The following is a 22655-nucleotide window of genomic DNA, read 5'->3' on the forward strand; positions in this document are numbered from 1 at the left end:
TAGTGGCCACAAGAGTAGGTCAGAGACTAGGAATACTGTGGCGAGTAACTCACCTCCTGACTCATCAAAGCCTGATCACCATCTACAAATCACAAGTCAGGAGTGTGATGGAATACTCCCCATTTGTTTGCGTAGTCTAATTTCAACAACACTCAAGAAGCTGGACACTATCCAGGACAAAGCAGCCCACTTGATTGGCATCACATCCACAACCACCCAGTCCCTCCACCACCGACACTCAGTAGCAGTAGTGTGTACTATCCACAAAATTGACTGAAGAAATTTACCAAAGATCCTTGGACAACATCTTTCATACTCACATCTACTTTCATCTAGAAAGACAAGGGCAGCAGATACATGGCACCCCCATCACCTGCAAGTTCCTCTTCAAGCTAGTCACCATCCTTACATGGAAATGTATCACCGTTTCTTCATTGTCACTGGGTGAAAATCCTGGAATTCCCTCCCTAATGGCATTGTGGGTCAACCAACACTGCAGTGGTTCAAGAAGGCAGCTCACCACCATCTTCTCAAAGGTAACTAGGGACGGGCAATAATTGCTGGCCAGTCAGCGAAGCTCACATCACACGAGTGGATATAAAAAAAAAACAGGCTGAAAGGACTCAATGACCTGCTCCTCTTTACATTTGTGTGTGCAAATGAATCTTGCATTTAACAATATTTAAACACAGATTGTAGATTGATACAATACAGAAGAAGGCTATTGAACCTTTTGTAATGAGCTATCTCTCCCGTTTCTTTCCTTTTTCAAGTATCTATCCAATTCACCATTTTAGACAGTGTGTCCAAATTCATAACTTTGTTTCCTCTAGCTGTTTTGTCAATTCACTTTATTTTGTGTGTTTTAGTTAATGATTTTCTGCATCCTTGACAATCTTTACTTATTCAAGCCCATTGAAGATTTTGAATAGGCATATCAAATTTTCCTTTAAGCTTCTCTGGGAGAGAAGAGAGAACACCTCTAGTTTCTCTAGTCTCTTCATATAACTAAAGCTTTGAACAAATTTAACAAAGCTCCAATGCATCCTCTCTCAGGCCTTTGTAAAATGCAAACACCATACTATAGCTGGGCCGAACCAGTATTATTAAAAGGTGCTGTATGACATGCTTACTTTGGTATACTGCGATAAAGTCAAGGATCCTGCATTATAATAGCCTTTTCAACTCTGCCATTTTCCAAGATTTATACATGTACACTCTTGGGTCTCTGTGTTCCTCTACAGTCTTTAAATTGTACCGATTAGTCTATATAACCACTTCCTACCAAAATGAATCTTTCCACACTTCGCTGCATTAACTTTCATGTGTAGTGTAACTGCTTATTTTGGCAAACTCTTTACTTCTTAATATATTTCAGACCTTTGTCTCATCTGCAAACTTTTAAATTATGCAATGTATACGCAAGGACAGGTCATTAATACATGTCTAAACGATGAGTCAAACAACACCAATTGTGGTAAACACAAGTGCACTCTCATTCCAAGGTGAAAAGTAAACATTCATAATTTCTTTCTACTTTCTGTCCTGTAGCCAATTTCGTCTCCCACACAGCCATTGTCCTTTTAAGCTGTAATCTAGCCAGCAAGATTAGTGTGGTGCTTCATCAAATACATTTTGATGGAGCATATATGCAATATCATCCATACGAGTCTCAACCATTTTCTCCACCATTTTGTCAAAGAACTGATTCAAATATTGAAAATCCAGGATGGCGTTCATTTACTTACCCATATTTTTTCAAGTTACAATTCATTTTGTGAGAGATTAATGTCTCACCAATTTTCCACAATGCTGACTCTGGGCAGATTTGACTTGAACTTTTAACTATATCCCTTGCTCCTTTGTAGAATAGGATCACAACATTTGCAATCCCCAAGTCCTCTGGCGACACTCCCATTTCTAAATTGGATGCAGGCACTATAAGTATACAGTAACTTAACTGTATCCTAGTCACAGTCAGTGGTCTCTCTGTGGGTGTTATTTGCAGACAGATATTCTGGCTGTCTATGAATTTATAAATACATAAAACAAATGCAGGAGATCTTTACATGAAAGAAGGCTCCCATGGATGGTGTCATATGTGGTTGGAAAGGTATAAATGTACAACTATCTTCTCTTGATTAATTGCTTTAAGTTTTTATCCCAAAAGGGAGACAGGTTTGGAGCTGGACGTGCCAGGTACTTTCTAGTTCTTGGCATCAGATTCCAAAAGGTGACAGATTTTGCCACTGGTGTAAGATGCAAATGTGTTTGACTTGCTGAGATCAATGCATGGGCCTCTGTACATAAAAGAGGGAACCTCAGGCAACAGTGATTGCAGGATAGTGCTCTTGCACTTGTCCAAGTGGCCAGGTAAATGGCGACGCAATGGCTTTCTGTCCTCAAACCTCCGAGCTGAAGGAACATTAAGGGGAAGCAAATACACTAGCCTAAAAAGATCAGGATGTTAACATGTTTTAAAGAAAACAAAAAAAAATTGCAGGTACTGGAGATCTGAAGCAAAACAGGAAGTGCTGGAAATACTCAGCAGGTCAGGTGACATCTGTGGAGAGAGCAGTTGAGTTTATTTTTCAGGTTCATGCACTTTCTTAAGAATTTGGAAAATCTAAAAATGTAATAGAGCTTAAGTACTGGGATGAGTAGAATATCTTCAAGTTAGGAATTCCTGGATGAGAAAAGGTGGTGAATTAAACAGTAATATGAAAACAAATTACTGCAATTATTTGATATTGATATTAATGTATCTCTACTCATATTTGCTGAATAAGACTTTATTCTACTCTAATGTATGATGTGTATATTTCTAGAAAGAAGACCATTTGTTGCTCATCACTAATTGTTCTTGAGAAGGTGAAGGTGATGGTAAGTCACCTTCTTAAACCATGGCAATCCATGTGCTGGTTTTCCATAGTGCTACCAGGGAGGGAATTCCAGGATTTTGATACCAAGACAGTGAAAGGAAGGGTTACGTAAATGACTTGGATAAAGGGACAAACAGAATGGTCACTAAGTTTGATGATCATACAAATATAGGTAGAAATAAACATTGTGATGAGTTAACAAGGAGGCTACAAAGGCTGATAAATGGATCAAGTGAGTGAGTAAAGATCTGACAAACAGAGCATAATGTGTTAAAAAGTGAATTGTTATTCTTGCTGGAATAATTTCTTTTTTACAAAGCTCATTATTTCAAAGGACAGAATTTGCAGAGCTCTGAGATGCAGAATAATTTGGGTATCCCAGTGTGTGAATCTTGATGAACAAAGAGGTCAAAGGTTATCATGGAAAGAAACATAGAAAATATCATGAGTTGGCTTTTTTTCCCATTGAGTTTGCTCCATCATTAAACAAGATCACTGCTGATCCTCTATTTCAACACTGTGTATCCACCTCTCCCCACACTACTTAATTTTTTCTTAAATATGTTCAGTGTCTCCATAGCCTTCTGTGGAGGAGAAAAGGGAGAACACTAAAGAGGTTCAACTTCTGAATGAAGAAATTTCTCCTGATCTCACTTGGAAATGGCTTACCTCTACACTGAGACTGTGACCCTTTGTCCTGGATCCACTTCCTGGGAAAACATCATCCCTGCATCCAAGTCTGTCCAGCTCTGTCACAGCTTTCAATGAGATTCCCTCTTAGTCTTTTAAACTCCAGTGAATACAGATCCAGTCAACCCAATCTTTCATCATATGACAAACCTACCATCCCAGGAATCAGTCTGGTGAACCTCTGCTGCTGCTTTCTCTCTCTCTCTCTATGGGCTATGCATATTCTCTTAGGTAAGGAGGCCAAAACTGCCTCCAAGTGTGATCCAACTAGGTCTTACACAGCTGTAGTAAAACTTAATTCCTCCTCTACTCAAACCCTCTTGCAATGAAGACCAACATTCTACTTGCTGCACTAGCATGGTAATAAGTGGATTGTAGAGTAATCAGACTAGCCATGATTTTATTGAATGGCAGAGTAGACTTGAGGGCCGAATGGCTACTCCTGCTTCTAATTTGCATGAGATAGTTCCACATTCGAATGGTGCGTGTCTTGGAGTTGCTGGTGTTCCCATGCGTCTGCTGCTGCCTTCACCCTTCTAGATCGAAAGGTGCTGTCCAAGGAGTCTGGCTGAATTACTGCCACTGTGCGTTGGTGGTGAAGGGGGTGAATGTTGAAGGTGGTGGATGGCGTGCCAAACAAGTCATAGTCTGCTTTGTGCAATGAACACTTCAGCATTTGTTGTGAAACCAAAACAGAACCGGCTGGAGAAACTGGAAGGCATCGGTGGGAACAGAAAGAGATAACGCTTTGAGTCCAGTGGCATTTTTTAAGAATGGATGGATCTGAAATAAAATCGAAAATGCTGGGAAGACTCGACAGGCCTTGCAGCATCTGCAGAGAGATAGAGCGAGCGAAAGAGTGTAGCAAGTCAGGTCAATGACCTTTGATGGAAGCGAGCAGCAAATTCATGAATGAGACTGTCTTTCAATGAGCGATTTCACTCGGGCGCCCGCTGCCTCCTTGCTCTTTGTCATTGGTCAGCTCGCGCCTTCCTCGGCTCACCATAGGCCGGAGCGGCGGCCGGGGGCAGCGCCCCCTTCGATTGTCTCTGATTGGTGGAGAACCGGCAGCCATGCCCCGCCCATTTCTGGTCGGGAGCTGACGTCAATGCGGCAGCAGCCGAGTGCAGGCGCTGGATAGAGCGAGTGCTCTGAGGACTACCCCCTTAGATACAGAGCTGGGCTCCACACGCAGAGGGGATCTGGGCACACAGAGGAATCAGGCTGCAAGCTTTCACACCGTGCACCATACACTCACAACTTGAGGTAAGCGACACTTTGTTTGGGGTTATGATTTTATTGGATGAGCATGGCTGCTGTCTGCTAGTATTCTTGACGTTTTTTTTTAAATCTGCTTCGTCTGTTTAAAAAGAATGATCATATTCGTGTGTGTATCTCTGAAAGCAAGCCTGGACCTGTCAAGTGTTTTTTTTTCCTGTATTGCTTGAAGCTTTGGTCATTGAAACCTAGACTTGATCTATTGCTGAACCGCTGTTGCTGCTTTTGATTCGGATTTTTTTTCTAATGCAAAGTATATCTAATATGATTCTCCTCCTCCTCCCTCCTCCCTGTTTGTACAGTGAAAGGAGCTGCATTCTCTCTGAAAAGATATAGGAGAGGATGCCTTTAGGAGAGATGGACAAAGCATGGAAAAAGAAAGAGGAAATTAAAGTGGCGTACGAGTTCAAAGAAGTCCTGGGAACGTGAGTACAATATTTTCTTGCCTTTGGGAATTGATACTCGTTGGCGGAGATTAGGGCACCAAACCGGGGTCTGAATTGATTCCCAAAATGGCATTCCTAAAAAAAACATATTCTGGCAGCCTGAAAGCTTGCCATTTCTTTCGGTGGTGAACGACTTAAACCGCAAGGAGGTATCCGCGAAAGTAACAGCATGTGGTAACTAAGCCTTCCCCGATCTGCGCCCGTCTACCTCCTAAATGTCCGGACATGAGGACTATGCATTGCTACATTTTGAGTGAGAAATTTGCAGCGGGTTACTTCAGGAGGTTTTCATAGCCGTCTGTTGTGGATTAGTGTTTTCCAAAACTTTCGGGTGTATCGCCAGAATGAGAAAATCGGAGCTTTCATTGTTTGTGATCTTTGACTGCATAATCCATCTTTTGATTGGCAATACATTGACTTGTTGCTTCCTCCTGTCGTACTCTCTTATGATCCTTCCCAGCCTCTTGCCATGAATGCGCAACCTAAGACCTGTTTTCATAATCTCTTCACTGTTCCTTGCGTGTAATCCTGGGTAGTTAGTATTAAACTTTGCTCTATTTGACATTCTAACAGAATTTGATCCCAACCAGCACATACACTATGCACGCCTAATGGGTCGTAATCAGCATAGGAAATTAAACACGAGGACGCAGAAGACATGTCTAGCACTGCTGTAGTTGAGGCTGGGTGAACTTGGTATCTGCGTCAGTACGCTTAGCCACCGAAGGGTTGCAACTTGGCAAAATGCATCAGATTGTTACATCTTTGATTATATTCTGAATCATTTGTATTGGATATTGGCTCTGGGCACCTCATTCTCGAGCTGGGATTGGATGTCTTTGGCCTACATTATTTGTTGCCTCCCAAGTCAATGTTAATCTTTCCAACAGCTCCATGTGTGAATGCCTTCACAGCCCTTACACAGCCCTTAACGGAGTCACAATGGGATCATGATAAATTATCCCTCCTCATTCCTCTGTACTTCGCTGCAGCCGTTTTGATCTAAAGAGCCTCCTCCAATACCTCTGTATGGGTGGGATTGTCCTCATAGATGATCATCATCAACAGTGGCTTCTGTTCACATTCCTGCCTGGTCATCCCACACTCTGGAATTGATTCTTGGCCCTTTCTTATTTTGCATCCACTTACTGCTCATGTACAAATGCTGTGTCAGCTTCCACATGCAAGCTGCTGACACCTAGCTTCACCTCCCCACTACCAAACTTGCTTTTCAAGTCCTTTGATTTGCTACTTTGCTTGTCAGATTTCCAGCATTGGATAAGCAAGGCGTTTCTCTTATCAAATGTAATGAAAAAGAAGGCCAGTGTTTGTGGATCCCACCACAAACTCCATTCAGTCTTTTCACCCTCTTCCTGGCCACTGTGGCTGAACCAGATTTTTCACAGCTTTGGTATCCTATTGGTTCTGAGATGAGCCTTCTATTTCAATGTACCTACCAACACCAAATCTGCCTACTTCATCTTCATGAACATTGTCCATCCATACTCCTACCTTGACTTGTCAGCTTAAACCCTCATCCATGTTCTATTTATATTTAGACTTGATTCATCCACACCTGTCCTGGGGTTGAGCTCCCACTTTGCATCCTCTTGTGAGTTTGAGTTCATCCAAAACTCTGCTCTTGCCCTACTCATACTGAGTCCTGTTCATTCATCATTTCTCGCTGCTTGCTGATCTACCTTCATTCTCAGTTCAGTAAATACTTGTTTTCAAACCCCTTCCGTGCTGTGTGAGCTCTACCTTCTTCCAGTTCTGGCCTATTTTGCAGAACTGGTGTTCAGCGCTCCACCACTGACTGCTGTGCCTTTCATGATCTGAAATTCCCACCCTAACCTTTATATTGCTTTCCTTCCTTTGGACAGTCCTTAAAGCCAACCTCATTCATCAAACTTTTGGTCTCCTGGCCTAATATCTCTGCTTGTGAAGTATTTATAAATAAAAATTGCTGTTGTTGTCTTGCTTTTGGAAGGACATACAGAAATGTTGGTTGAATGGCATAAACATTAAAATCCAGGAGATTGTAAAATACTTAACTATAGAAAGAATATGTCAAGATTAGTGACATCGTAATGTCAAGTTGAGTAATTATTGTTGAGTGTGACTTGCTTTTGTGTGGGCATTGTCAAAAGAAAATGAAACCAGTTTGAGAATTATTCTGATTGGTTGAAACAAGCCAACCTATCAATTAATTAATTTTGTTTATTTGCTATGCCTTGAAAGGATTGTTTTTCCCGTTGCCAGGTTTTGTTGTACTTGGCTGCATCTAATTATTTGCTTTTTGCCTGTCATGTTGCATCCACCCTAGCAATTTTTAAAGTTCGTAAGAAATTTACAAAGTGAAATCAGTCCCACGCTCCAGGGTAGGCTGGTTTCTGGAACAAGCTTCTTTGTCTAACAGATTTTCTGATCCACCACAACAAGTATATTCTATGAGTAACAGCAATTCCAGTTTTATTCCAAGAGTCAGTCAGACATCAGAAGAACTGATTTACCATTGCACAATATTCTTTTCTATTTAAATTAAAATTAAAATGCTGGACCAGCAAAATGGTGAAATAAACAGAGAGACATATGGAGCTTGTTTAGAAAAATACTCTTTTCAAATAAAGTTTCATGATTTATTTTGAACTCTTTTGCACCTTTGAAGATACTTTGATGGTTCTTATTTCAATATGCATTCAAGCAATACGACGGAGTTTGGACATACATTTCATGTGGTGGAATGACTGTGCTTGATCATTTAGAACTGTTATTAACATTGACATTTTTTAAGATCAAGCAATGTTATTTCCCTCAGAATGAAGTTTTTGCTGAAAAACAAACGAGTTAGAAATATTTTCTCATGAATAAAATGGTGTTTTTTTTGCCCTGTACTTGAAAATTGCTTTTCTACTGTTCTATAATCTACTGTACTCTTAATGTGGCATCTGTAAGTATTTAATTTGTTAAAAATACAAGCTATGTGATATATAAACAGCATCCCATCTCAGATATGTTTGAGACAAACTTGTCAGCAATTTTAGTTGAATCATTTTTTTAGATTTTCAGTTAAACTGAAAATCCTAGTATGCATGAAAAAAGCTAGATTTAAATCTCATCAAAAAATTTTAAAAGTTTTTAAGAATAACAGACATCATTTGTGTTTTATTTTTAAACTGGCTTCTCTCGTTGGATCTAAGTTGATGGCAATGACATGTAAATGGACAGCATAGCTTAAATTAAAATTAACCGATGCAAAAAACCCACATGCCAACATGATTAAAGATTATATGTTACTTACATGTTGACTTGTATGCTTTTTTTTATATACAGTTGCAGACATTTGCTTGGGAAACTTTCCTTGCCAGCTACAAATGAAAATCTGGAGCTAAAAAAGAATGTTTTCAGAAACTTAATTCTCACTGGGAATGTTTATTTGGATTGATTGTTAAATGTGAAGGACTGCTAAGTCTATTAATAGATTCTTCTTGCCTGTATCCAGTGCCAAATGGTTCCAAAATTCCTTTTATTTCGATAATATCTTTTTTTAAAACAAAAGAGAACTTTTCACTTAATTAGTCTTAGTTATATTGTTGAGTCTGTAACTTAAAAAGGACAATCCCTCCCTTCCTCATTTTCTCCCTATCAGGCTTGTTTTATCTCAAAATGGACCACATGGGATCATTTTTAAATCCAGTCTGTAGTAGACAGTATAGTCCAAAAGAGAATCAAATATTTATTCAGTTAGGGTATTTAATAATTTTTAAGGACTGTTTTCTTTTCCTCTTGTATGGGTCTTGCTGAGGTTACGCACCCAGACCCTGCCTATGAATGCTATGCCTCCAAAGTTTTGGCATCATTGCTCTTTACTTAGCTGCCAGAAGGTATTTGGGAAAAGAACACAATAAGTCTTTCTCTCTCTCTCTCTCTCTCTCTCACTCTCTTGCTCTCTGTCCGTTTACTCTTCCCTCCTTCCGGGTACGTTGATCAGGTAGTCAGGTTCTCCCTTGTCCCTGACCAAAGATGGCTGAGAGCAGGAACTCACTGAAACGGGCAACTAAATCTTTCCTATTCTCTTCCGTGCAATTCAGAATTGGTACACCACCCTGACAGCTTTGAATAATCATGCATATGCATATGGAATAATAAACTTGCCTGCACTTTGATCAATATTTTAGTAATAAATCTCTGTCATGATCATTGCTAAGGCTTCTGAACTTTGATCTAATTTCCTGTGCATTTGCAAGAATCATAAACCAAGTACTACGACGGGAAATTCGCTTAAAATAAAATCACATGAATGGTACTATTAAAACTGAAAGCGATTCTTACAATGTCATGCAATCTGCGTTTCTCCTGAGCTGACCAGAAAATCATTGTCAACATATATTTCTCTTAATCCAAGGATCTTGATTACAATTTATTTGAAACTCACACCATTTTGACACATAAGTTGTTTTCATTACAAAATTCCAACAAACAGTTCTCTGCTTTCTATGACAATGTATTTTAATATCTTTTATATAGATTTGATGGAGCTTTGTGTAATGGGAGTCTGATTGATCTACAACTCGCTTCTATGTTCTATAGACAACGCTAAGGGGCATGATGCTTGTTATTGGTTCATACATTCAGTTTATTTCCCAGTGCTGTCTTGCATGCCACTGTCAGCCATCAGTTACATCTGTCATAACTTGAGAAAGCTTAAGAGCATTAGGTTATTTCTATATTTCTGTTACATTTGTTTCATAAATCTTTAAAGGAAGATCTGCATTTATGCACCCCCTTTCACAATGTCAAGATGTTTTAAAGTGCTTTACAGCAATGAACTAACTCTGAAGTTCAATCACTATTATAAGTAGAAAACATGGCGACCAATTTTTTCATAGCAAGCTCTGACAGATTACATGGTGATAATGACCAGATAATTTGTTCTCAATTGTTCTCAAGATGTAAGTATTGACCAGGTCTCCTATGTAACTTATGCAATACATTGTATGTATTGTACATCAGTTGCTAAAGTCCTGTGCAGTCCAGTAGCAGGGGATCTCTCTCTTAATGTCATACCATGTCCCATTTAAATGATAGGGTAAATTGCTTCTTATCTACACTTTGCTGTCACCCAAGGCAGTATTGCGTTTCAGACTGAAAATAAGATGGTGGCATAGTCAGTTCAAATTCGGGCTTTGCAATTCCACTTGTTTTTATCAGCTTACAGTTTCACGAGTTTACTGACACTCTCTTCACTCAGAACCTTTTTTTGAGGTGTTGGTGGGATTGAAAAAATGTTAAGATTAGAGTGGTGCTGGAAATGCACAGCAGGTCAGGCAGCATCCAAGGAGCAGGAAAATCGATGTTTCGGGCAGGAGCCCTCCATCAGGAAGGAAAAAAGTTACTTGATTCAGAATAACTGGTGGGTTCCACCATGGTGATCAGATTTTGAAGGAGTAAGACCATAAGACATAGGAGCAGAAATTAGGCTATTCAGCCCATCAACTAGATGAAAATAAGGACAACAGATGCTGGAGATCAGAGTCTAGGTTTGAGTGGTGCCTACTCCATGAAGGCTCCCTGCCTCATTCCTGATGAAGGGCTTGCTGCCTGACCTGTTATGATTTTCTAGCACCACTCTAATCTAGACCCTATTCAGCCCATCAGGTCTGCTTCACCATTCAATCTTGTTAAGTTTCTCAACTCCATTCTTCCACTTTTTCCCCTTAACCTTTGATCCCCTTGATACTCCAGACCATATCTATCTCAGTCTTAAACATACTCAATGCTCTGGCCTCCACAGCCATCTGTGGCATGAATTCCATATATTCACCACTCTCTGGCTGAAGAACTTTCTCCTTACCTCTGTTCTAAAAGATCTTCCCTTTACTCTAAGGCTGTGGTCTCAAGCCCTAGTCTCTTCCCAATCTCTACTGTGTCCAGGCCATTTCAGTATTCTGTATGTTTCAATTAGAACCCCTCTAAACCTTCTAAACACTTGAGTATGAACCTAGAGTCCTCTAATGTTCCTCACATGTTAAGCTTTTCATTCCTGGGACCATTCTCGTGAACCTCCTCTGAGCATGCTCCATCCTTCATGAATATGGGGCCCAGAACTGTGTACAATATACCAAATGTGGTCTGACCAGAGTCTGAGAAGTACACCCCTGTTTTTATATTCAAGTCCTTTCAAAATAAATGCCAACATTGCATTTGGCCTTCTAACTTCTGACTCACCTACAAGTTTACCTTGAGAGAATCCTGGACTAGAACTCCCAAATTTCTCTGCACTTCGGATTCTGAATTTTCTCCCCATTTACAAAATAGTCCATGCCTCTATTCTTCCTACTAAATTGCATGAACTCACACTTGCCCATGTTGTACTCCATCTTTGACCACTTTCCTAACCTGTCCAAATTCTTCTGCAGCCACCCTGCCTCCTCAATATTACTGTCAATAGAATACTGTAAAATATTGAATGGCCTGGACAGAGTGGATGTTGAGCAGATATTTCCACACTTTTTCCCACCTTATTTTGCATCTGTCAAATTTTTGCCCACACTCACTTAACCTATCAGTGTCCATTTGCAAACTCTTTGTCCTCCTTGCAACCTGCCTTCCAAATTATCTTTCTATCACCAGAGAATTTGGCCGCAATACAGGGTTATTTTGTCCAAGTGACTGAGACAGTTGTAAATATTTGAGGCTGAAGCACTGATTCCTGTGACAGCCTGCTAGTGACAGGTTGCCAACCTGAAAATGTCTTTTTGACCCTGATGTTTCTGTTTCCTGTTACATTGGGCATTCATGTATCCATGCTCATTTGTCATCCTCAAAACTCCGGGGTCTTGTGTAGTAATCTTTGATGAGATTCCTTAATGAATGCCTTTTGGAATTCCAAATACATTATTTTAAATTCACGTTCTCCTTTTTCCATACTGCTTGTTAAATCCATAGAGAACTCTAATACATTTGTCAAGCACCTTGTTTCCCCTTTCAAGGTAAATATGTTGTCTGCCTTGCATTATAATTTTCTGAATGTTCAGCTAATATTCCTTAATAGTAAAATGCTGCATTTTCCCAATAATGTGTTACGCGAATTGGCCTATGAATTCCTGCTTACTATCTCCCTACTTTCTTGAGTAGACATTTGTGGTTTTCCAATTCACTGGGACCTTTCCAAACTCCTGCTAATTTTGGAAGATCACAACCAATGAATCCATCAGCTCTCCAGCTAACTTCTCAAGGGCAAATAAAGGTGGATAGTAATTACTGGCCTTTTGTCAGCGATTTCAACACCTCATGAAAGATGGGGAGAAAAATCTTATTTTAAGCATCTACTCAACTAACAAGATCTGCAACATTTTCTACAGTAAAAAGAATGTGTATGGATCTGAATGTCATGTTAGTCAAGTGGCAATGTCACCTCTATAGGACTTGGTAAGGACTAAACTGCAGAGATTCTGAGCGAGGGTCCGGATGGTACTCTGTGAGGGATTTGTTTTTGTAGGTAGGTGAGAATACCCATTAATGGGAAGCGTTGTGATTGAATTTGTTGCAAGCCTCCCTTCACTTCAAGTTTCCCATGATTTCTGTGACTCATCTGAAGCCTGGACATTTAAATTGTCATGGAATTTTTAATGTATATTTATATTAATGCTTTGTGTCGAGAGACCTCTGTTGATGAGTTAAGTCCTAATCTTTCATTAAATTCAACAGGTCAGGGAGAATAATGGGCAAATGGCAGTTACAACATACTTTTCAAATTTCTGACAGTGGCAGGAGCAAGGAAATCTCTCTCCCTGCTAGCAGGATAGAGGAGCAAGAATTCTCTTTATTCTTGCACAAGACATGGCTGCTGATGGCTAAGCCAGCATTGTTTCCCTCTCAGGTAGTAATGAGCTGCTGACATCCTTATAATGTACACAGGCCCACAGTGCAATTGAGGAAGGAGGACAATGACATGACTTTATTTCATGGATCGGTCTGTATTGAGATATTTTTGCCGCACAGGGTCCCTGAGATGGAAATGTGAACGCTCGTATTTTGAAGATTATTCTCCCTTGTGACATTGCAAAATGAATGGAGGATGCAAATCTGTCGAGGAAACGAGGCAAGATTGATTTGGAAATGAGATTAAAGGGATTTATTCGAAGTCGATAGCCAGTAGTAAGCTGCCAAGGCCCAAGCAGCTGCTTGGACATACAGAAATGCTTAGGTATAGTGTCTGTGACTATGACTGATTTGGCTTTTACCATCCTTAAAGGCTATTAAAACTGTGTGCAAAAATGAAAAATATGACTTGTAAAATACACTGTATGAACACCAAATATCTCAAACTACTTTACAAGTGAAGTGTTTTGAAGAGTGGTCATTGTTGTGATTAGGAAACATGTACACAACACTTGCACACAGGAATGTCCGTTTGCTCTGATGAGTACAAGAGCAGCTTGCCTCTTGTTTCAGCAATAAACTGCAGTGTGACATTTCTTTGGTGCGATGTTGATTGAGGGAAAATATTGACTGGGACAACTCACATATCTTTATGATTTGGAGATGCCGGTGTTGGACTGGGGTGTACAAAGTTAAAAATCACACAACACCAGGTTATAGTCCAACAGGTTTAATTGGAAGCACACTAGCTTTCGGAGCATACTAGCTTTCGGAGCGACAATCACCTGATAAAGGAGCGTTGCTCCGAAAGCTAGTGTGCTTCCAATTAACCGGGCGGCACGGTGGCACAGTGGTTAGCACTGCTGCCTCACAGCGCCTGAGACCCGGGTTCAATTCCCGCCTCAGGCGACTGACTGTGTGGAGTTTGCACATTCTCCCCATGTCTGCGTGGGTTTCCTCCGGGTGCTCCGGTTTCCTCCCACAGTGCAAAGATGTGCAGGTCAGGTGAATTGGCCATGCTAAATTGTCCATAGTGTTAGGTAAGGGGTAAATGTAGGGGTATGGATGGGTTGCGCTTCGGCGGGTCGGTGTGGACTTGTTGGCCCGAAGGGCCTGTTTCCACGCTGTAATGTAATCTAAAAAATCTAAACCTGGTGTTGTGTGATTTTTAACCACATATCTTTAGTTCTACTATTAAAACAGTAAGTTTGATGGGTGATCTCATATTGAGACTCTGCAATAAAGATTTCTGATTATTCCATTCAAAAAGACAAATTTTCTTTTACTCATTCACAGGGTGTGGGTGTTACTGGCTAAGCCAGCATTTATTGCCCATCCCTAATTGCTCAGAGGGTAGTTGAGTCAATCACATTGTTGTGAGTCTGGAGTCACGTTTAGGCTAGACCATGTAAGTATTGCAGTTCCCTTCCCTAAAGGGCATTAGTGAACCAGATAGATTTTTCTGACAATCAATGATGGATTCATGGTCATCATTAGACTCTTAATGCCAGATTTTTTAAAATCAAATTCAGATTCCACCCATCTTTTGTGACGGGATTTGAAACCTTGTCCCTAGAACATAACCTGGAATTAACGGTCTAGCAATAATACTACGAGGCTGTCATCTCCCCTTGTTTGTCAATAACTGCAAGAAGTTGTTAAATAATTAAAGCACATTGAATCTCTGACAACGGATTCAAGTTATAATTGCATTCTGGTTGTTTAAGTATCTGATCTGTTCTTATTTCTGCTATCATTTCTCATCTTCAAATTAATTTGACTGTGTAGGCTTTAGATCTTGGTTTTGGCAGTCTACCCTTGCCTTTTTGAGGCAACTGTCATGGTCAAAATGGGGAAAGACATGCATTTTAGGTAGAGTATTACAATTTAAACATTGGCTCTTGAAGACTACAATTGTCTTGAGCTACATTAGCTTGTACTAAAATTTCAAGGGGTTGTCAACCAGCCATTGAATTAAGGGAAGCTTGTTTGGACAAACTTGCCTATTTTTGAAATATTAAAACTTGTAATTGTGGAGATTCCTTTTTTTTTTCTTAACGAGAAAGCCACCTGAAATCTTTTGAAGCTTGATTGCCATTTTTCCACTCCTTTGGATCTTTGTCTTCCCTGGAAGAAGCTTTGCAGGTTACTGAACTGAACTTGAACTAGTTTGGCTGGCTTTGGTTCACTGACTGTGCAGAATAATTACTCAGGCAGGTACCTCAGCAAGGTAAAAGCTCAAGAAAAGAAAGCAAACTCAAATCGGACGGATAGAGTTATAGAGTCATAGAGATGTACAGCATGGAAAAAGACCCTTCGGTCCAACTCACCCATGCTGACCAGACACCCCAACCTAATGTAGTCCCATTTGACAGCACCTGGCCCATATCCCTCTAATCCCATTCTATTCATATACCCATCCAGGTGCCTTTTAAATGCTGTAATTATACCAGCCTCCACCACTTCCTCTGCCAGCTCATTCCATACATGCACTACCCTCAGTGTGATAAGATTGTCCCTTGGGTCCCTTTTATATCTGTCCCCTCACATCCGAAACCTTTATTTTTGGACTCCCCACCCCAGGGAAAAGACCTTGTCTATTTATCCTATCCATGCCCCACATGATTTTATAAACCTCTATAAGGTCACCCCTCAGCCTCCAACACTTCAGGGAAAACAGTCCCAGCCTATTCAACCTCTCCCTATAGCTCAAATCCTCCTGGCAATATCCTTGTAAATCTTTTCTGAACCCTTTTCAAGTTTCACAACATTCTTCCAATAGGAAGGAGACCAGAATTGCATGCAACATTTCAACAGTGGCCTAACTAATGTCCTGTACAGCTGCAACATGACTTCCCAACTCCTATACTCAATACTCTGACCAATAAAAGAAAGCATACCAAACGCCTGCTTCACTATCCTATCTACCTGCTGACTCTACTTTCAAGGAACTATGAACCTGCACTCCAAGGTCTCTTTGTTCAGCAACACTCCCTAGGACCTTACCATTAAGTGTATAAGTCCTGCTCTGATTTGCTTTCCCAAAATGCAGCACCTCAGGCTTTTTGAAATTAAACTCCACCTGCCACTCCTTAGCCTATTAGCCCATCTGATCAAGATCCCTTTGTACTCGTGAGGTAACCTTCTTCACTGTGGAAGTCAGTCATTCATGTAGCACACATGAGCTAGAGCTTACAGCAACAGAGACCAAGGTCTAAATGAATGGCAGAATGGCAGAAAACCCGTAGCCTTTTACCTACATCTCCAGCAGGCATGACACATTTGCGGAGATGGCAATGATGAGTATCATTGAATAATTTATTTACCTCACTGATTGCCATAGCTATAACCAAGGCCATCCAGAGGCTTGAGATTTATCTCAATGGGGCTGATTTTGCTCTCTGTAGTTTACCTTTGCCATATTGCTTATAGAATTCTTCACTGAGGTCAAAGGGGTCCAGGAAGGGCCAAAATACCTGTGACAAATTGCTAGGAAGATAGGAACATGTTCCCTGACATTGAACCAAAACAGTGTCTATTGGTGGAGTTATTGTATTTTTAAATGCTTATGATATTGTTTGATATAGGATGTGTAGGACTGACTTGTTGTCAAGACCAATATTTAGCAGAAATTCCTGAGTATGTCTTTCCAGAGTAATGTTACTTAGATACAACATACTGGTTCAAGAGTTGTGATTATCTTTAGCTTGAGAATGTATTTCTGGACTTTTGAGCCAGGTAAGCAAGTCAACTAATTCTGTCAGATAGCTTACTATCTCATTCATTACCCACCCAGACTTGCGTTTTTGGATTTGTGTCTGTGTATAGAAAATGCCTATTTGACAGTGAACAGGAACACTTGGGGACAACACAAGCTGTGCATGCATTGAGTAATACACCTTTATGAAACTTCCGAAACATGAATGGGTGCAACAGTATAAACCAAAACGAAAGAACAAAGAGTCATTTTTCTTTTGATAACAGCCTCAATTAAGTTAAAACTTGCCACCGTGGCATGAGAACAAATAAATGTGATGTGGAAGAAAGTACTGAAAATTCCGCCAATAGGATCTCTGTTGGGTGCAGTGAGACCCAGGTCTACAGAGGGTTCTTGTCGAGACAGTAGATTTTAATTGATTCCAGAAGGATCAATTACTGTTATAAGAGGTGCCACAGAGTAATTTTACCTAAATAAAAAAAAAACACCTTTTTTCTATCCTTGAGGTTTGTTCCGGGGCTTTGCCTCTTACTTTCAGACCCTAGCAGCAGTAGCAGTGTGGAATGGATTCCTCTGCCATACCTCAGAATATTGTAGCTGGTAGACAGTTGTGGTCTGTTTCTTAAAGATGCAGATGTTATTTCACGTGAATAACTTGAGATGAAGTAACACCTACAGACACAAAGGAACATAAATAGATACATTTGTTTCTCAAATGGCACAAGTCCATAGCTTGTGCTGATGGGCATTCAATACAATGTGCAATACTTTAAAACTGAACTTAAAAGTTAAACAGTTTGTTTATAATATTATTTTCCAATGCCTGTTTGAGGGAATTGTTTAAGCAGAAGGCAGATATTCCCATTTAAGTTGGTTTCCAGAATGATCCGCAGTTACTTCTTATGATGTTGGAAAAGTAGGATTGCAGCTGCTACGTTGTTATAACATGTCTCCTGAGTGTCAAACTTCTGTTTTGTTTTCAATTTCTATTGCAGGAGGTTTTCTCCTGTTCTTCTTTCTTGGTGTTCATTATGTTACACCACTCCAAGGGGAGAGTGACTATTTCTATGGTAACCAGTATACATATTGTATCGCTGAGGGCAAATGGAAATTATTGAGGAGCATGGGCTTTTCCAAAAAAGGATATGGACATTACTGGCTAGGCCAAAGGTTATTGTCCTTCCCTAATTGCCCTCAAGAAGGTGACCCTTCTTGAAACACTACAATTCATGGATGTAGGTACACCCACAGTGCTGCTAGGGAGGAGTCCCAAGAATTTGGCCTAGCAACAGTATTGGAATAACACCATAGTTCTCAGTCAGGATGGTGAGTGGCTTGGAAGGGAAGTTGCAGGTGGTGGTGTTCCCACGCGTCTGCTGCCCTGGAATTTCTAGGTGGTAGAAGTCGCAGGTTTTGAAGGTACTGTCAAAGGAGGGTTAACTCCCCGGATGTTGATAGTGGAAGATTGTGCAATGGTAACTCAATTCGACATCAGAGGGTAATTGTTGGATTCTCTCTTGTTGGAGATAATCATTGCCTGGCACTAGTGTGACACAGTCTTACTTGCTGTGTATCAGCCCAATGCTAGATGTTGTCCACATTTTGCTGCATGTGAACGTGGTTTGCGTCATTATCTGAAGAGTCATGAATAGTGCTAAATATCGTGTTATCACTGCATAACATCCCCACTTCTAACCTTATGATGGAGGGGAAGGTGAAGCAACTGAAGCTGGTTGGGACTTAAGACCCTGAGGAATACCTGCAGTGATGTCCTGGGATTCAGATGTTTGACTTTCGACAACCACAACTGTCTTCCTTTGTGCTAGCAATGACTCCAATCACTGAAGAGCTTTTGCCTTGATTTTCATTGATTCCCAGTTTGCTTAGGGTTTCTTAGTGATATACTCAATCAAATTCTGCCTGCTATAAAGGGGAATCCCTCTTATCTTATCATTTAGGACCAGAAGAATAGTATTCAGCCTTTCAATCCTGCAATGTTATTCAGTAAGATCAGGACTGGTTTGTTCATGATCTCAATTTAATTTCTCTGTTTCCCATAACTGCTGACTCCTGTAAAAAAATCCTTCCAACTCAGCCTTGAATAAATTCAGTGATCCAGATGGGGAAGAGAATTCCATACATTGATTGCCTCTGAGTTTTTCCCCTCATATGCATAGTTTGAGTCTGTCCCATGAGGGGAAATATTGTTCTGTTATCTACCCTGTCAAGTCCTGTCAGGCTGTTATGTTTTATTGAGGTCATAGAGTCGTAGGGTTGTCCAGCATTGGTCCAACTCATCCACACTGACCAGATATCCTCAATAAATCTAGTCCCATTTGCCAGTATTTGGCTCAGATTCCTCTAAACACTTCCTATTCATATATGATCCAAGAAGCCACTTTGGTAGCTTGTTACATCCACACACCATCCTCTGCGTGAAAACATTGCCCCTTAGGTCCCCTTTAAATCTTTCCCCTCTCACCTTAAACCTATGCCTTCTAGTTTTAGATTACCCTACCCTGGGGAAAAGACCTTGACTATTCACCCTATCCATGATCCTCATGATTTTATAAACTTTTGTAAGTTTACCCCTCAGCCTCCGTCACTCCAAGGAAAATAACCTCAACCTATTCAGCCTCTCCATATAGCTCAAACCCTCAAACCCCAGCAACATCCTTATAACTCTTTTCTGAACCCTTTCAAGTTTAACAACGTATTTCCTATAGCAAGGAGACCAGAACTAAATGCCGTACAGTCATTTCTTCTGTAATGCAATGGTTGCGTTACTGTATGACTCCACGCTATATAAAAATTGCACAATAAAAATAGCACTTAAATAGTAATTACATTATAACCAACACACATTTTAAAAGTTCACATTTTAAAAACATAATCCCCTATTTGTCAGTTGCGTTACAGCCTTTTCATGTAGTCGAAATGTGAGTTATAGCAGAATGACCTGTATTCCAAAAATGACCGAACCAATGTCATGTACAGCTGTGACTTCCATTCTGTGATACTTAATGCACTGACAAGTAAAGGAAAGCATATAAAATGCCTTCTTCACTACCCTGTCTATCTGCGACTCCATTTTCAAGGCACTCCAAGGTCTTTTTGTTTTGCAATGCACCCTCGGTCCTTAGCATTAAATGTATAAGTCCCACCCTGATTTGCTCTACCAAAATGTAACACCTCACATTTATCGTGATTAAACTCCATCTGCCACTCCTCAGCCCATTGGCCCATTTGATCAAGGTCCCATTGTTCTCTAAGGTACTTCTTTGCTCTCCACCACACCACCGATCTTGTTGTCATCTACAAACTCGCTAACTATATCTCCTATGTTCACATTTGTATTGTATGTATATTGAATATGGTTGAGGTCCCAGTACCAATTCCTGTGGCACACCACTTGTTTCATCTTGCTAACATGAAGAAGATTGAATAATACTTATTCTCTGATTCGTGTTAGTCTATTAATAGTCTAACCATGCCAATGTTTTATCCCCTACACCATGAACTTTTATTTTCCACCATAACCTTTAGGACACCTTAGCTAATGCCTTCTGGGAATCCTTAGTACCGTACATTTACAAGTTTTCCTTTATAACACATATTAATTCCTCAAAGAACTCCACTAGATTGGTCACGCATAGAACTCCACTAGATTTTGCTTCACGTAACCATGTTGATGTTGTCTGAATACTTTGAACTTACCCAAGTGCCTGCTGTATCTTTTTTAATAATAACATTTTCTCTCCGACAAATGTTCAACTCTTCGTCTCCTACTTTCTGTCTCCTTCCACTTTTGAATAAAGGAGATACATTTGTTATCTTCCAAACTAATGAGGCTGTCCTAGAATGAAGGGGGTTTTCACAACTAAAAGTAATGTATCAACTATCACATTAGCTACTTTGTTTAAACTCTAGGATGAATTTCATCAGGACCCAAGCACTTGTTGACCTGAAGCTCTAACAATTACTCAGTAACACTTCTCTAGTGATTGGGGTTTTCCTGAGTTTCTCCTTCCCCCTTCATTTTCTTATATATTGCTTCTTCTGGGATGTTACTTGTACCTTCTACAGCGAAGGCTGATGCAAAATACCTATTAAACTCATCTGCTATTTTCTAATTTTCCATTATTAGTCCTCAAGTTTGGCTTTCTCTATGACCAACACTCACTTTAACTCTTTTTTTTCTTTTGTATACTTATGGAAACTCTTTGCATCTGTTTTTATATTTCTGGTTAGCTTTCTTTCATCTCAAACTTCTCCTTCTTTATTAATTTTGGATCATTCTTTGTTTTTTATATTTGTTCAATTTTCTGATCCGACTCCTGTCCTTGCACAACTTAGGCTTTTTCTTTATGTTTGATACTATCTGTATGGTGTTAAATCCATGTTAACGTCTGTATGATACAAAATGTTACCCTCCCTTGGAGAATATTGTCGTCAACCATTAATTAAAATCAATTATAGTGGGCGTTTTATTGTTAATATTTCTTTAAGTATTGTTTGTTGAGAGCCTGCATCATTCTATATAAAGTAACCTACTGAAAGTTCAGCCTTTTATTTATCTGAGCTTTACTTTCTTGAAGTGTTATTTATTTGATTTGAACTTATGCATTGCCCAAGTTTTGATATTTGTGAGTGATATCTTAGTCACCGATTGGTTGTGAGAGTGATTTAAAAATGTGTATGTCTGAACCTTTGAGTGTAACCATCAAACATATTCGATCACCGAACTTATGAAGTTGCTTTATTAATTATGTTTCCTTCTTTAAGTTTGTTTTTTTTTAGTCTGAGACATGTCAAAATGATTCGGAACAGTTGGTTGTGGATTGGATTTGAAATCTTTAATAAGAGAGAATACAATTTAACATGGTTCGAGTCCCAGATAATGTCAGTTCTCCCAGCTGAGCTAAGGTTATAATATAAGCATTTGAGTCTTTTTAAGCACATGATGACCATTTAATTTCCACACACTTGCCTTTACCAGATTAATCTGTCTGGTTGGGTTGAAGGTTTATGGGTGAATGGATCTGGATATGATCAATGTTTTCCTTCTTTCTGGTTTCTCCCCAAAATATTCTGATCCTTTAAGGACAAGTGATATTGACCAGCTTGGTTCAAATTATTCAATGTAATATCAAATGTGAGCTGACATGTTGGTTTGCTGTATTTTCTTGAACCTGGGCAGAACTTCCATTGTTGAAAATGAATTGTGACCAGTGGAATCAACATGAACATGGATGGTTGTACCTGGTCATTTTTGTTGCTCAATTCTTGATCATTGCTCTAAAAGACCAGAAACAACTGATAATCTTTCAATATGGCTGATGAACTTTGTATTTCCACTATAGGATGCGGAGAATTTCCAAAGCTGTAACATCTGAGGAACCATATCTTAGTTCCTGACTGACTTGTAAGAATGATGTCAGTACACAATGTGGGCACCTTGAATTTTTGTCTCTTTAATATAATCTCCAATTAAAAAAGCTTGAAGGTTTAATTAGATCACCTTAAAATCTTGTCCTTTCTAAAGAAAGAAAGCACAAAGTCTTTAACCTTTTACAAATAACTCAAATTCCTGATGTTCCGAATCATCATTTGGCTCTGAACCTTCAGTTGACCAGAACAGCATATGATATTCCAGACTCAGTTTGGTCAATTCCTTATATAGCAGCAAAATCACCTTTTCTTGGCTTGACAATCCAGTTTTGACTCGAGTGTGATGTGTGATTTGTTTTTTGCAAC

The 22655-nt window shown here is 39.8% G+C and overlaps 1 protein-coding gene across 1 annotated transcript in view; it reads left to right on the plus strand.

Annotated features, from left to right (window-relative positions):
* Positions 1-4685: 4685 nt before the first annotated feature.
* LOC122559247 (calcium/calmodulin-dependent protein kinase type 1-like) overlaps positions 4686-22655 on the plus strand; it is a 191659-nt gene continuing 173689 nt past the window's right edge. The window contains exons 1-2 of the mRNA XM_087994172.1: positions 4686-4838; positions 5153-5275. Coding sequence (XP_087850298.1) covers positions 5193-5275 — 83 coding nt within the window. The 5' untranslated portion in view covers positions 4686-4838; positions 5153-5192. The remainder of the gene's footprint in view (positions 4839-5152; positions 5276-22655) is intronic.

Source organism: Chiloscyllium plagiosum, unplaced genomic scaffold (genome assembly GCF_037043375.1).
Source record: "Chiloscyllium plagiosum isolate Xiang-an unplaced genomic scaffold, Cpla_swu_hap1 HiC_scaffold_14, whole genome shotgun sequence".
NCBI lineage: Eukaryota > Metazoa > Chordata > Chondrichthyes > Orectolobiformes > Hemiscylliidae > Chiloscyllium > Chiloscyllium plagiosum.